Raw genomic sequence first — 15,000 nt, 5'->3', positions numbered from 1 at the left:
GCGCGTCATCAAAGGGTGTGTTGTTTTTGGTGGTATGTGAGTGTGGTTTGCATGGGCAGGGAGGTGTGTGTGTATGCATGTTGTTTTGGATGGCATGCTCTCTGTGGTATGCAAGTGGTGGCCTTTGTGGGCCTGTGCAGGGAGAAGCGTGTGTGTTTGTGTGTGTTGCTCAGGCTAGAACAGCATGAGGTGCTGTGATCATAGACTGCAGATGAATGATAATCAGCTGCCTGGAGAAAGAAAGTTGGGGGGGGGGGGGGGAGAAAATGAGAGAGAGAGAGAGAGCGCAAGAGAGAGAGAGAGAGAGCGCAAGAGAGAGCGAGCGAGCGAGCGAGAGAGAGAGCGAGAGAGAGCGAGAGAGCGAACACACAAATACACAGGCAACGTCACCAAATGAAAATAATTAATATTGAACACAGCCAGCCAGCCAGCCAGCCAACCACACACACACACCCACACACCCTCTAACACAGCCGCACACACACACACAACAAAAGTCCTATGACTTTTCCTAACCACTTCTCTTTGACCTTGAGGGAAAGGAGAACTCATAAGGACTGAAAAGACAACTGTGGTGCTAAGAGTATCCGACAACGGAATTATGCGATGGCAGATGTTACTGACACAGGTTTTTAAATGTTGCTGCCGCAAGGAATTGTGGGACGGCATTATCTCCTTTCCTTTCGTAAAGGACGCTCCAGTGTACCCAATGCTAAAGGATGCTACAGTGTACCCAATGCCCAATGCTAAAGGATGCTCCAGTGTACCCAATGCCCAATGCTAAAGGATGCTCCAGTGTACCCAATGCTAAAGGATGCTCCAGTGTACCCAATGCTAAAGGATGCTCCAGTGTACCCAATGCTAAAGGAGAGAAGAAGGACTGAAGCACCTTTCCTTTCAGCGTTTGGAGAATTCAACCAGCTCTCATCATGGCTGACACTTAGATACTTCCTGGTCATTTCATTCAGTTAGGAATCTGTCTGAACTGTGCAGGGCCACACTCATTCATGCAGGCTTAGGCTTACCACCAAGCTGTACCACCAGCTGTAGCCTCTGTGTGTGTGTGTGTGTGTGTGTGTGGTAAATTATTGAGTAAGACTGTGTGTGTGTGTGTGTGTGTGTGTAACCTGGTGTGAGAGAAGAGGAAGGCGTGAGAGTGTGTGTGTGTGTGTGTAGCGGTGAGAGTGCATCTGTTGTAAAGCTCTTGACCATCCTCTTGCACCTCCATAATATTGTATAATATTTTAAAGGCTTAGCGTCATTCTGCCCAGAAGGACCAATCACCAGAACCCACACTAAGGACCAATCACCAGAACCCACACTAAGGACCAATCACCAGAACCCACACTAAGGACCAATCACCAGAACCCACACTAAGGACCAATCACCATAGCCCACACTAAGGACCCACACTAAGGACCAATCACCAGAACCCACACTAAGGACCAATCACCATAGCCCACACTAAGGACCCACACTAAGGACCAATCACCATAGCCCACACTAAGGACCAATCACCATAACCCACACTAAGGACCAATCACCATAACCCACACTAAGGACCAATCACCATAGCCGTGTCCCGACGAGCACAGCCATGCCATAATATTAATCTCAGCCATAATACCTGCCTAAACTCACCACAGCCAAAAAGGAAAAAAAAAGTAATTTGTTTCGTTCAACAGAAATGTCAGCGAACAGATGTTTGTGCGACCACTACACTGCACAGCTGGAGAAGGGCTTAACTTTCTGAATGTAGGGCGGAATCTCATCACTCAGTGCAGTCCTGAGGAGAGGAGAGGAGAGGGAGGGATGAAAGAGAGACGGAGAGAGCTAGGGAGGAAATGAGGGTTAAAGAGGAGAGGAGAGATCTCCAGTTAACCTGCATAGCTTCAGGGTCATGTCTAACTGATGATCTCCAGTTAACCTGCTTAGCTTCAGGGTCATGTCTAACTGATGAATCAGCTGAGAGAGAGAGAGCCTGACACACCCAGACACAGATAACACACCTGTTGTGTGACACACACACACACACACCACAGTCTGGAGTGAGTGTCTGGTGTGAGACGAGGATGGGTGTGCATGTGAGGACAGGGTGTGTGTGTGTGTGTGTGTGTGTGTGTAAACAGGTGGGGAGACAGGACGTGACCTGCTCCCTCGCCTCTTCATTGTTAACTGATCTGAGAGGAAGGCCCAACGCTGCAAAGCCACACGGAGCGCAGAGACTCAAAATGGCTTTGAGACATGACATTCATTCATTCATTTATCTGAACACTACTCCAGCACCCCCCCACCTGCACACTCCTCCAGGGCCCCCCCAACCTGAACACTACTCCTTCCATCCCATGAAGTTCACAGCTGACCTCTGACCTGCGCTGGTTAAATGAAAGATAACACACAAGAGCACCCCCCCCCCCCCCCACACCCCCACAACTGCCTCTAAGGACGCCAGTCACTTCCCTGTTCGACTCAACCCCAGTGTCTGCGTCTGGCACCGCGCGGAGACGTGTTATGTGTGTGGCTGAAGTGACATGTTGGTGTGTGTGTGTGTGTGTGGCTGAAGTGACATGTTGTGTGTGTGTGTGTGTGTGGCTGAAGTGACATGTGGTGTGTGTGGCTGAAGTGACATGTTGTGTGTGGCTGAAGTGACATGTGGTGTGTGTGTGTGTGGCTGAAGTGACATGTGGTGTGTGTGTGTGTGTGGCTGAAGTGACATGTTGTGTGTGGCTGAAGTGACATGTGGTGTGTGTGTGTGTGTGTGTGTGTGTGTGTGTGTGTGTGTGGCTGAAGTGACGTGGTGTGTGTGTGTGTGTGTGTGGCTGCAGTGTTTCTCCACACTCATCTCATGCAGCAGGGAGAAACACCCTGACTCACACGAATACGTCACACACACACACACGGGCCAGCAAGACTATGTGACGGGGAGAGTCCCTGCTCACAATGATGTCAACTTCACTCTCTGCGGTTTCTGTAACCAGTGCTTTTGAAATGTGTCATTTTTGGTCACCACAGCAAACACGGCGCCGTGGCGGCAGTACGGAGTGCAGCTCCATTTTCACTTCAGCGTGACCATGATGTGGGATGTGTCCACAAGTCTAGCGCACACCGGAACACAACAGCGCTCGCTCACCTCGGCAGAGATGCGGAGGCCCGCGGCCGCTCCGCCAGGCTGCAAGAGCAGCCCCTGAATATGACATTACATGCCTCACATTCCAGAGCCACATTCTTTCCAGGTATTTCCTAGTCGCCCCTTGATGGAGCCTTCGGATAGGAGCCGCATCCAGACGAGCGAAACCACCACCAACACCACTTCGGTCGTTAGAGCACAAACAACTGTTCGATCCGCGGCTCCTTCCCTCGGCCACACTGCAGACAAGGCTTTCAACACGGCAACACGCAGACATGTTGTAACAAGTTAATAATAGTTCAATTATTTTCTCTTCACGCCAGGCGGGATGAGTGTCAGACAAACAAGGCAGCAGTTAACACCCGTCTTTCACGCCACAGACTCTAATGACAATCTTAAACTTGCGCTGTTCCCCTGGCAGCCTAAACAGCAGAGAGTGCTAAAATACTGATCTCAGATCTCTCTCTCTGCACCTAGATCTCGTTTAGTGATGAAATCAGTCATGAAAAATATGACAGGCAGGGTAAAGAGCACGCAAATGTTAAAACAGTCATAACTATTGCGTTCCATTATAAAAATATATTTACATATATAGACCTCAGCGAAGTACCATAGGTTCTCGATACCAGTACTTTCCACCAATCTGTAACCAGGAGTGTCTCTGAAGCGGTAAAGAAATAATTAAGGAAAGTTCATTGAGTTTCAGAGCAATGAAGCCATTATCTCCGGTGCGCAGGCAGAATTCCCGCGAAAAGGGGGCGTCGCTGGCACTGGTTTTGTTGGCATGTCAATGACTGGAATAAATAAATAAATAACGTAAATCCGACACCACAGTACCACGCCTCTACACAGGAATCGTGTGTGCATATTCGTTCAAACTAATTTGACCATTTATTCCACTTATTTTGTAACAGCTGAGAAACAAGGTAAATCCCACAAAGTCAAGGGACGTAAACCTGACAGACAGCGGGTCGCATTCCACCAGCTGATGACGAGACAGTGTCTATTCTTGCGGTACCTACCCGACTGGACCTAGCCAGCTACCAGTCACACAGCAAAAAAACAACACCAAATAACAGTCTTATTTCCCTCCAAGTCTGTCGTTTATGCAACATTGTTCTATTGCATCTGAAGACAGTTCAACTTTACAATGTTATTTTCCACCGGGAAACATGACACGCACGAGCAAGCTAGTGAAAAGGGGCTAGCTAGCCGTTATCTGGTAAGCTAGCGACCATATCTAACTTAATTAGGGTGTGCAAACGTTAGCTCCATGTTTTCACCACTAGATTATATTCGGTGTGTCAGTATTTTTGTTGAAATGATACAATATTGAATGTCAAAGATACCGACTGAAAAAAAAGCCAGACAGCCAGGTAACGTTATCTATGTAGTTCCAATCGCACAAAGCGTAAGCTAAAATGTGTGTATGAAGCTGGCTACTAAACTGTCAGTACGTTAGAACGCACTCTCCAAAATGACTTGCTAAGGTTAGCTTATTCACAAACTAACGGTTACAGTTAGCTAATAACGGTCATGGTGAAAATAAACTAACAAATGTCATTAACATTACAACAGTCAACAGACAGCTGCCTTTCTAACTCAGAGAGAAAATCAACCTCGACATAAGCTGTGCCGAGCTATCAATTCGACAATATAATTTAGCTCGTCAGCTAACTAACAGTAGCTAGCCAGATACTTTTTATATAATATTGCCAAAAGGATTCAGGTCTTACCACAAGAACGTGCTAAGTTTACTGCAAAACGGCCACCCATCTATAGTTGTAAATCACCAGCGCGCTAACTAGCCAGACGTGGAACATTCGACAGCTAACGTTAGCTGTAAAATAGTTGCTTCCGAAGCTCAGGTAAGTTAACTGAGGCTATAGCTGTAGACTACTATGTTAACGTTACCTGTCTCCATCTGTCCGAAACTCTTGAGGCCTGTCATCTAAACTCAATCCCCAACACTTCAGTGCGACCCACCTCCGCCTGAAAGTCGTCCATTTCACGGGCCTTACTTCAACTTCAATCCCGCTGAACGCTAACGTTACACTTACCCTGGCTGTGTCAACTGGCAGTCTTGCTGTTCGGGATCAGTCCAGGTAGAGTTAGATAAGTGTCCCTCCCCTTTCTTCTGTTAAATGACGGAAAAAAGTTCCCTTTCTTTCAGGTAAGGAGTCTCTGCTGTCTGTTGGTGGTGGCTCTGGCCGCTGTGCCCTGACCGGTGTGTCCGTGGCGTCCCTCAGCTTCTCCGCCTTTCCAGTTCGCCTTTCTCTCACCATCCAACATCCGGGAACTGCGCGCCTGCTCCGCGCTGCTCTCAAAATCCGGAACTACTTTAAGCATTAGCCGGAGAACGACGCATTGTTAGTCGATTGTAGCATGCAGCGCATCAGCTTACTGTAGACAGCATTAACTAGTGCCATCATACATTCAGCTCTCATCTCTATCATACAAATTGTTCTCATGACAAGGTAAAGCAAATTGGCTTGGATTTCAGCAAAGAGAATTATTATTATTATGGTTATCATTTTTATTTACAAATTGTATTCAAACCCATAGCCAAATAGTGACTGGTCATTACATTAAGCTTAAAGACTTGATGAATAATAATGATAATGATTATTTAGCTTGAATGGATAATTGGCTTGAATAATTATTATGTTTAATCAGAATTTATTAGTTTATTTTTTATTTTTCTGGAAGCTTCCACAAGTATTACATAGCCGACTAAACTCTGAGTCGAAGTCCACACATGTATGTTGATACTGGGAGTGCAACAGACCGCCTAGTCCTTCACAGTGCAAAGCGGGGCTCAGAGTTCCAACGTGATTTCAACTAAACCAACGTAATTGATGGTCAGGGAACACCGAGGATGAGGCTCTGAGTGAGTAGCACCTCCCAGTGTTAGTAAAGACGTCCTGGGTTATTGTTGTTACACTCCAAAACAGCAGGTGGCAGTATGATTTCCTTCCATTGCAGGAGGGACATGAGGAAATCTGAAGCAGCTCTGTCCTAGCAAGACCTAGCGAAACAGAGCAAACGAGTTGCTCCTGGGGTTAAAGTGTCAGAAAAGTCAACACGACTGCATCCTTAGTCATAGCGCTGTGGTCTTGGTCCATCTAACAAGTAAGGATGTGGTTATTGGATGACAATGGCAAGAACCATTGTATGCTTATCCAAATAGTCGCTAAATAAACCAGTCTGACTTCCTCGTTTGTGAACATAGCTAGCATGTTTTAGGTGCGTACAGTACGCTTACTAAAGGTGTCAACTCGAAAATAGCTTTTAAACGACAGTAAACGCGTAGCTATACTATACCAGACGGATGTCACCTGTTAAGGTCGAACTCTGATGTATTTTACATTCACCTGACACCACTCGGTTTACAATTCATGTTCACATCGAGTTTCAGTCTGTGAACTTTACCCTAGTTGCTCACTTGTCGTCACTGTGTGTAGACTAGACCTGAATGTCGAAGTATTACATGTCACGTCTTCCACGCTGTTGTGTTGTGTGACCCCGACAGGACATGGCAGACGCCAAGCCACAAGACTCCGGCGCCGCAGAGGGGAACCTGGCGGAGGAGTTTGCCGTGCCCTCGCAGGTGGAAGAGGTGAAGAGTCGGATGGCGGAGTTCGCAGAGCGTCATGGAGCGGCCGGACGCCGCGTCGTTCTCATCACTTCAGGCGGAACCAAAGTGCCTCTAGAATCCAGAACTGTCCGTTTCCTGGACAACTTCAGCAGCGGCCGACGGGGCGCCTCCTCGGCGGAGTATTTCCTGGACTCTGGCTACGCGGTGATCTTTCTACACCGGCACCGCTCCCTGTACCCCTACACGCGGCTCTACTCAGGGATCAACCTGCTGGACGCTCTTACGGTGGAACCCGCGGAGGACAGGTCCGCGCGGGTCTCGGTGGACCAGAGCGCCCTGCCTAATATCGCAGCTACCCTGAAGCGGTACCAGGCGGTGAAATCATCGGGGCTGCTCCTGCCTGTCGAGTTCAGCACCTTGTCTGAGTATCTCCATCTCCTCAAAGCTGCGGCGCAAGCCCTCAGCAGTATAGGTGGGTTGTAAAAAAACACGATTCCTATAACATTGTAGGATTGTTAATAGAACCCTATATTTCTAGGAATCCTCTCCAGGTCCAAAACATGTCAATCAATCTGTTTTTCTCCCCAGGCTCCAAGGCCATGTTTTATCTGGCTGCTGCTGTCTCAGACTTCTACATCCCTGCGTCCGAGATGCCCGAACACAAGATCCAGTCTTCAAACGGACCGCTCCAGGTGAGTTAAGCTACTCCCACCTGAGAGCCACCTGTGGAGGGGGCAGGAGGAGGAGTATGTGTCCAGCTCCCTTTTTCATGGAGAGTTGTTGCTTGAGTTCATCCTGAGCGAGTGTGGTGTTGACCCCTCCCCTGTTGACCCCTGTGAGTGTGGTGCTGACGCCCACCCCTGACCCCCTGTGAGTGTGGTGCTGACGCCCTCCCCTGTCCTCTGTTGACCCCTGAGCAGATCAGTATGAAGATGGTGCCCAAGATGCTGTCTCCGCTAGTGAGGGACTGGGCTCCGGGGGCCTTCATCATCTCCTTCAAGCTGGAGACGGACAGCAGCATCCTGCTGGAGCGAGCGCGGCGTGCGCTAGACACCTACCGGCACCAGGCGGTGGTGGCCAACGTGCTGGACACGCGCCGCGGCTACGTGGTGGTGGTGACGTGCCACGCGCAGCACGAGCTGCAGCTCTCCGACGAGGACGCACTCAACAACGTGGAGATCGAGGAGCGGATCGTCAGCAACCTGGAGGCTGCCCACCGGGCCTTCATGCTCCAGGGCTGAGCGGGTCAGAACAGGGCAGGGCTCTGTGGGCGCTGAGAGCGGGCGGCACCGTCTCCTGGAGATGGGCATCGCTGGCCCCTGTGCTCCGTGCTCCGACCTCCTGCCCGCCCTCGTCCTGTCCCGCTCCTCCCAGACCCTCGGACTCTCTCCGCAGGGCCAACCACACACAGACTGTCAGTGTGAGTGACTGCATACTAACATACTCAACCACACACAAACTGTCAGTGAGAGTGACTGCATACTAACATACTGCATCCTAAATGCCTTCACTAAGCTGAGAGACTCCAGCGCTTCGTTAAAGCAGTGTTTGCTTTGCTCTACGTAACGGTACATATGTGTTATTGAAGTTAGGGTTACTGGTCCATGCTGCTGTTGATGCTAGAGTAATACCCTGAGACGCCATGAAGGTGATGTCATGTGATGTTTATCAGATTCTGAGCATGCTAATAAAGATCACTGCAGTGGACTACACAGCATTCAGCTCCTCAATACACGGATGATCAGTACAAAGATACAAAGAGTACAGGTCACAGTTCAGGAAGGCATTGTGAACTCACACACACAGATTGCAAGTTCTTACACACACTCTCTCACACACACACACACACACACACACACACACACACACACACACACACACACACACACACACACACACACACACAGGCGCTGTCTTAGTGTCCAGTTCTGATTCGCTATTTGAGTTTAACACTCTTCTTAACCCCGGCGCGGATTCCGGACATTTCTCCACTGTACCGGGTCAGCTCCCTCTGGACCTGTTGGACCTGGAACACACACACACACACACACACACACACACACACACACACACACACACACTCTTCAGAAAAACGCCTCGCGCACACTCAGTTTTCAAACACAGGCCTTGACCCAATGCAGAGCAATGACACAACCTTCAGGAAGAATCCTTGAGTACACACACACACAGCAATGCTGCTGTGTCTGTGGTTGTGTGTGAAAGACACCACATTTGTGTGTGTGTGAGAGAGAGAGAGAGAGAGAGTGAGTGTGTGTGTAAGAGAGAGAGTGTGTGTGTGTGTAAGAGAGAGAGTGTGTGTGTGTGAGTGATTTACCTGTCCCTTTCTGCGGACTTGAGCTCGTCTGAACTTCTCTCTGTGTTTGACTCGAGGGTTGCGGTCGATCTTCTTTCTCTTGGGGGTGAGTCCTTTGTTCTTGGCCATCTTTTAAACACACACACACACACACACACACACACACACACACACACATCTTCAGTCTGAGCAACCGCACAGCCAACAGCTCAGTCACAGACTGACAATCACATTACACTGCAGCAGAGCCACACCAAACCAGTACCTTATTGAACTTCTGACCAAGTGTGTGTGTGTGTGTGTGTGAGACCAGGCTCTAGTGTGTGTTGTGTGTGTGTGTGTGTGTGTGTGTGTGACCAGGCTCTAGTGTGTGTGTGTGTGTGTGTGTGTGACCAGGCTCTAGTGTGTGTGTGTGTGTGTGTGAGACCAGGCTCTAGTCAGAGTGTGCAACTCTTCCTTCATTTAGTCATGTCTATCTTGATGTTAATTCATAGATTTGCCATTTCCACTGGTTCAGTAGTTGTACATGTGTCAGTAAGAGCAGGCTGTAGTCAGTGTGTTTGTGTGTGTGCGTGTGTGTGTGATGCAGTACCTGGTAGGTGATGCCTCTCTTCGCATCCCCTTCCAAGCCTTCATCTTCAGCCTCCTCCTCTTCATCAGCTCTGCGGAATGAAACCATCAGTTCCACAACTACATTATCAGCAGGCGTACGGACACACACACACACACACACACACACACACACACACACACACACACACTACACTACTGAACGACTGCTAAAGCACATTAATACAAACATACTTCCAACACACCGCTCCAACACACACACAGCTCCAACACACACACACAGTTCCAACACACACACAGCTCCAACACACACACACAGGCACAAACCCTAATGCCGCTTGCCTGTTGTGTTGCAGTACTTACCCCTCAGCTGTAGAGGACGCTGTAGTTTGGCGCTTGCGTTTGAGTCCCTCCTCCACACCTCTGTAGAACTTCAGCGCTGCCTCCTCGTCCAGATCAGAATCAGAATCCTCCTCGGAATCTGCTCCCTCTCCCTCTGCCTGCTGAACACACACACACAGAACAGGTTTACCAGTGCACTTCCAACAGCAACAAAAAACATGTTTTCCTCCACATACAGGTCCAACTGTATGATCCCCACACACACACCCTCTCTATCTTGGTCTCACTGGGTGTGCCCGCTGGTTTGGTGCCCGCTGGCCTGTTGGTTCCTGAGAGCAGCTGCCGCAGCTGGGGGGCGAGCCTGGCATCCACAGTACCCAGCTCATTGATCAGCTGGAGGAGAGGAACAGTTACTCTCACGCACACACACACACACACACACTGGCATCCACAGTACCCAGCTCATTGATCAGCTGGAGGAGAGGAACAGTGTTACTCTCACGCTCACACACACACACATGTAAACACACACGTAACTAGCAAACATATGTAACACATAATCTCACAGTAATATAATTTCAAAGGACTGTAACCATCACATATAAATCAAATGAACCCATAGAACAAGCTATGAAATGTAAATAATAATAATAATCGATCTGCCCCTGTGGACTCACGTTTCTGTAGGTGACCAGCCTCTCGATCACGGGGTGGTGATGCGCTGGGACCCGCTTGGCCTTCAGAACCAGGTAGAAGCTGATGTTGGTGCAGTAGCTAGACACACAGGAGGGCATTCATTAGGCTGCACACAGTATAGCTGCCTCATTAGGCTGCACACAGTATAGCTGCCTCATTAGGCTGCACATAGTACAGTATAGCTGCCTTATTAGGCTGCACACAGTATAGCTGCCTCATTAGGCTGCACACAGTATAGCTGCCTCATTAGGCTGCACACAGTACAGTATAGCTGCCTTATTAGGCTGCATACAGTATAGCTGCCTTATTAGGCTGCACACAGTATAGCTGCCTCATTAGGCTGCACATAGTACAGTATAGCTGCCTTATTAGGCTGCACACAGTATAGCTGCCTCATTAGGCTGCACGCAGTATAGCTGCCTCATTAGGCTGCACGCAGTATAGCTGCCTCATTAGGCTGCACACAGTATAGCTGCCTCATTAGGCTGCACACAGTATAGCTGCCTCATTAGGCTGCACGCAGTATAGCTGCCTCATTAGGCTGCACACAGTATAGCTGCCTCATTAGGCTGCCTCATTAGACAGCGTGAGATCAAGCCCCAGTGAGAGCAGGTTTGGACGGGTCACACAGAGCATGCTCAGCTCCACGCCGCTGGACCCGGACATAAGAGAAGAAGAGAAGAGCCACTTACTGCAGGTAGAGCTGCTGCTTGGTCAGGAGGTAGTTGGCCCCCTGGTGGGAGGGAGGGAGGGAGGGGAAGGGAGGGAGGGAGGGGGAGAGGAGAGAGAGAGAGAGAGAGAGAGCGAGCATCAGTAAGAGTTTGGGTGAGTGTGGACACACTGCACAGGTGGTCAGTCAGTCAGAAACAGAGAGGCGTATGAAGCGCCTGCTGTGGAGAGGCAGTCACACACACACACACACACCACACAGACACACACACACACACACACACACACAAGCTGCCAGTTACCTTCCCAGCGGGGATGCGGCCATCTTTGACCATCTCCACCAGAGGCTGGATCTCGTCCTTCAGCTCCGCCAGCTAAGAGGGACACAGACGGGTAGAAGAGGTCACTGCACAGACCCACACACACACACACATTAAACACACACACTTAAACTACACACAACACACACACACACACACACAACACACATCACGTGCGTGCGTGTGCGCATGTGTGTGTGTGTGCATGTGTGTGTGTGTGTGTACCTTGGCCTTAAAGTCCTGGATGAGCTCGAGCAGCTCCGGCGACTCCTTCCTGAGCAGCTTCATCTTCTCCTTCTGAGACATCTCCTTCAGGTCCTTCACTATGTGCTCCTCCTTCTCCACCGGCCGGGACGCCTCCTCCTGCACCGCAAACTCCTGCCGCCACACACACACACACACACGCGCACACACACACACACACACACACGGTGTATAATGAAGGGACAGAACAGCCTACTGCTCTCAAGCTGAACCCAAAGCCCTGCACCGGTGCCTCAGCACGGAGCTCATCCTCTCCTGCAGACAGACACTGGAGTGGATCGGACCCTCTGTCACCAGAACCATGCCGGACCAGTGCAAGGCAGGCCCGTGCCCCGGTCTGTGGTTCTGTGGACTGCGGTGCTCCTGTGAGCGGAGATCCTCACCTGCAGCAGGTTCAGATCGTAGTCTTCCTCACTGAGGTCGGCCGCCAGGCGCCTCTGGATGTTTTTGGCCTCCTCCTCTTCCTCCTGATCCTCAGCCGCCACCTCCTCTTTAGATTTGCCCTCTGGAAGCAAAGGTCACCATGAGGTCACGAGAGTTACAGGTGCAGGAAGTTCTTTAAAAATTCAAACATCAATAATGATGTCACTCTGATGTACCTCTGACAGCACATTAAACAGATTGCATTTTACACCTCTGACTGCCGTCTCAGCCCTATTTGTTTACATGTGCTAGAATTCTCAACAAATGCACATAAATCAATTAAAATGCAAATAAGCCATAAATGTCTTTAAAAACATCTTAATCAGTTCTTTCTAAATGAGAACCATTCAGCTGTGTGGCTTCAGCCCCTAGCGCAGCAGGAGCACCAACAGGACGGGGTGTTCAGTGTTCCAAACAGGACGGGGTGTGTGTGTGTGTGTGTGTTCAGTGTTCCAAACAGGACGGGGTGTGTTCAGTGTTGTAAACAGGACGGGGTGTTCAGTGTTCAGTGTTGTAAACAGGACAGGGTGTTCAGTGTTCCAAACAGGACGGGGTGTGTGTTCAGTGTTCCAAACAGGACGTGTGTGTGTGTGTGTGTGTGTGTGTGTGTGTTTCAGTGTTCCTAACAGGACGGGGTGTTCAGTGGTGTTCAGTGACTTACTGTCGGTGACGTAATCTGTATCATAAAACATCTTCTTCCGGTGTCCCCACGCCATGTCACTGGGGAGATCTGCAAAGGGAGAAACAAAGAATGTGTGTGTTTACTCACTGTGTGTGTGTTGAGCACTGTGTGTGTGTGTGTGTGTTGAGAACAGTGTGTATGTTTGTGTGTGTGTATTGAGCACAGTGTGTATGTGTGTGTGTTGAGCACAGTGTGTATGTGTGTGTGGAGATCAAGCTTAGTATGTGTGTGTGTGTGTGTTGAGCAGTGTGTGCGTGTTGAGCACAGTGTGTATGTGTGTGTGTGTGTTGAGCACAGTGTGTATGTGTGTGTGTGTGTTGAGCACAGTGTGTATGTGTGTGTGTTGAGCACAGTGTGTATGTGTGTGTGTGTGTGTGTTGAGCACAGTGTGTATGTGTGTGTGTGTGTGTGTGTGTGTGTGTAGCACAGTGTGTGTGTGTGTGTGTGTTGAGCACAGTGTGTGTGTGTGTTGAGCACAGTGTGTATGTGTTTGTGTGTGTTGAGCACAGTGTGTATGTGAGGAAATGTGTCTCTGCTTTACCATCATAGTTCTTCCCCTCGAGGTCACTATCCATGTCCTCATCTTCCTCAGCCGCCTCTTCCTCCTCCCCTGAGTCTGGGACCTCTAATGGCATCACCTCGTCCTGGGGACCATTTTAGAACAGAACAGTTTCACTTCCTCAGGGAAACCCTAAAGAGCCTGGTGTCTTGTACAGATGCAGTACGGTAAGGATCATGCTTAAGGTAGTGTGTGTGTGTGTGTGTGTGTCTTGTACAGACACAGTACGGTAAGGATCATGCTTAAGGTAGTGTGTGTGTGTGTGTCTTGTACAGACGCAGTACAGTAAGGATCATGCTTAAGGTAGTGTGTGTGTGTGTCTTGTACAGACGCAGTACGGTAAGGATCATGCTTAAGGTAGTGTGTATGTGTGTGTGTGTGTGTGTGTGTGTGTGTGTGTGTGTCTCTTGTACAGATGCAGTACGGTAAGGATCATGCTAAAGGTTGTGTGTGTGTGTGTGTGTGTGTGTCTTGTACAGACGCAGTACGGTAAGGATAATGCTTAAGGTTGTGTGTGTGTGTGTGTGTGTGTGTGTGTGTGTGTGTGTCTCTTGTACAGATGCAGTACGGTAAGGATAATGCTTAAGGTAGTGAGTGTGTGTGTATTGTACAGACGCAGTACGGTAAGGATCATGCTTAAGGTAGTGTGTGTGTGTGTGTGTGTGTGTGTGTGTGTGTGTGTGTGATCCCCACCTCCTCATCAAGCTCCTCTTGGTCGCTGTCCTCCTGAACTCCGTCAGCCAGGAGTTTCTGCGGAGAAAAACAACACAGTTCCGACTCAATCCTGCACCTTGGCGACCAGACCAGACACATCTGATTGACATGACCAGCTGCACACTCACCTTGATCTTGGCGTTGTGATACATACACTACATCACACACACACACACACACACACACACACACCTTGATCTTGGCGTTGTGATACATACACTACATCACACACACACCTTGATCTTGGCGTTGTGATACATACACTACATCACACACACACACTCACCTTGATCTTGGCGTTGTGATACATAAACTACATCACACACACTCACCTTGATCTTGGCGTTGTGATATTCATCCACTTTATCCTCCATGTACTTGGAGGAGCGCTACAGTGGAGAAGAGAAGAGAAGAAGACAATCAGTTCGTGCAGAGCTGACCTCATCACACACACACACACACACACACACACACACACACACACACACACACACACACCGACCAAGTCATCCCGGTAAAGGAGTACTCTGACTGGACTCGGTGGACCCAAGTGCAGCGGATGATGCACCTGAATCTGTTCCCTTGGCATTCCTGTTTCCCTTCCGCCACTATTCTAGAATGCTTGCGTTGTTCCAGGTAAGCGCAAACCACAACAGGACGCATTGAAAGCAAATGGTTCAATAACTATTTTGTTGCAACTGAACTTTGGAAACCTCTGTGTT

The 15,000-nt window shown here is 49.3% G+C and overlaps 3 protein-coding genes across 6 annotated transcripts in view; 1 reads left to right on the top strand and 2 right to left on the bottom strand.

Annotated features, from left to right (window-relative positions):
- foxj3 (forkhead box J3) overlaps positions 1-5,990 on the bottom strand; it is an 85,745-nt gene extending 79,755 nt beyond the window's left edge. For both annotated transcript variants that reach the window (XM_031567908.2, XM_031567909.2), the window contains exon 1: positions 5,188-5,990. The gene's annotated coding sequence lies outside the window, so the exon portion shown is untranslated. The remainder of the gene's footprint in view (positions 1-5,187) is intronic.
- Positions 5,991-6,110: 120 nt separating this feature from the next.
- On the top strand, positions 6,111-8,432 carry ppcs (phosphopantothenoylcysteine synthetase). Its single transcript, XM_012832032.3, has 4 exons — positions 6,111-6,259; positions 6,660-7,197; positions 7,314-7,417; positions 7,646-8,432. Exons 2-4 carry the CDS (start codon positions 6,663-6,665, stop codon positions 7,964-7,966), a joined length of 960 nt encoding a protein of 319 aa, XP_012687486.1. The 5' UTR covers positions 6,111-6,259; positions 6,660-6,662; the 3' UTR covers positions 7,967-8,432.
- utp3 (UTP3 small subunit processome component) overlaps positions 8,375-15,000 on the bottom strand; it is a 7,877-nt gene continuing 1,251 nt past the window's right edge. The window contains exons 3-16 of one of the 3 annotated variants that reach the window (XM_012832030.3): positions 14,611-14,667; positions 14,258-14,314; positions 13,547-13,649; positions 12,985-13,053; positions 12,284-12,405; positions 11,862-12,014; positions 11,619-11,690; positions 11,340-11,380; positions 10,629-10,725; positions 10,219-10,344; positions 9,973-10,112; positions 9,632-9,701; positions 9,061-9,168; positions 8,375-8,751 (exon numbers count right to left, since the gene is read on the bottom strand). In XM_012832030.3, coding sequence (XP_012687484.2) covers positions 8,662-8,751; positions 9,061-9,168; positions 9,632-9,701; positions 9,973-10,112; positions 10,219-10,344; positions 10,629-10,725; positions 11,340-11,380; positions 11,619-11,690; positions 11,862-12,014; positions 12,284-12,405; positions 12,985-13,053; positions 13,547-13,649; positions 14,258-14,314; positions 14,611-14,667 — 1,305 coding nt within the window. In that variant the 3' untranslated portion in view covers positions 8,375-8,661. The remainder of the gene's footprint in view (positions 8,752-9,060; positions 9,169-9,631; positions 9,702-9,972; positions 10,113-10,218; positions 10,345-10,628; positions 10,726-11,339; positions 11,381-11,618; positions 11,691-11,861; positions 12,015-12,283; positions 12,406-12,984; positions 13,054-13,546; positions 13,650-14,257; positions 14,315-14,610; positions 14,668-15,000) is intronic. The other 2 variants (XM_031567910.2, XM_031567912.2) reach the window with 2 other exon arrangements.

Source organism: Clupea harengus, chromosome 5, assembly GCF_900700415.2.
Source record: "Clupea harengus chromosome 5, Ch_v2.0.2, whole genome shotgun sequence".
Lineage (NCBI taxonomy): Eukaryota > Metazoa > Chordata > Actinopteri > Clupeiformes > Clupeidae > Clupea > Clupea harengus.
The sequence above is the reverse complement of the archived record's forward strand: the minus strand, read 5'-3'. Positions and strand labels throughout refer to the sequence as shown.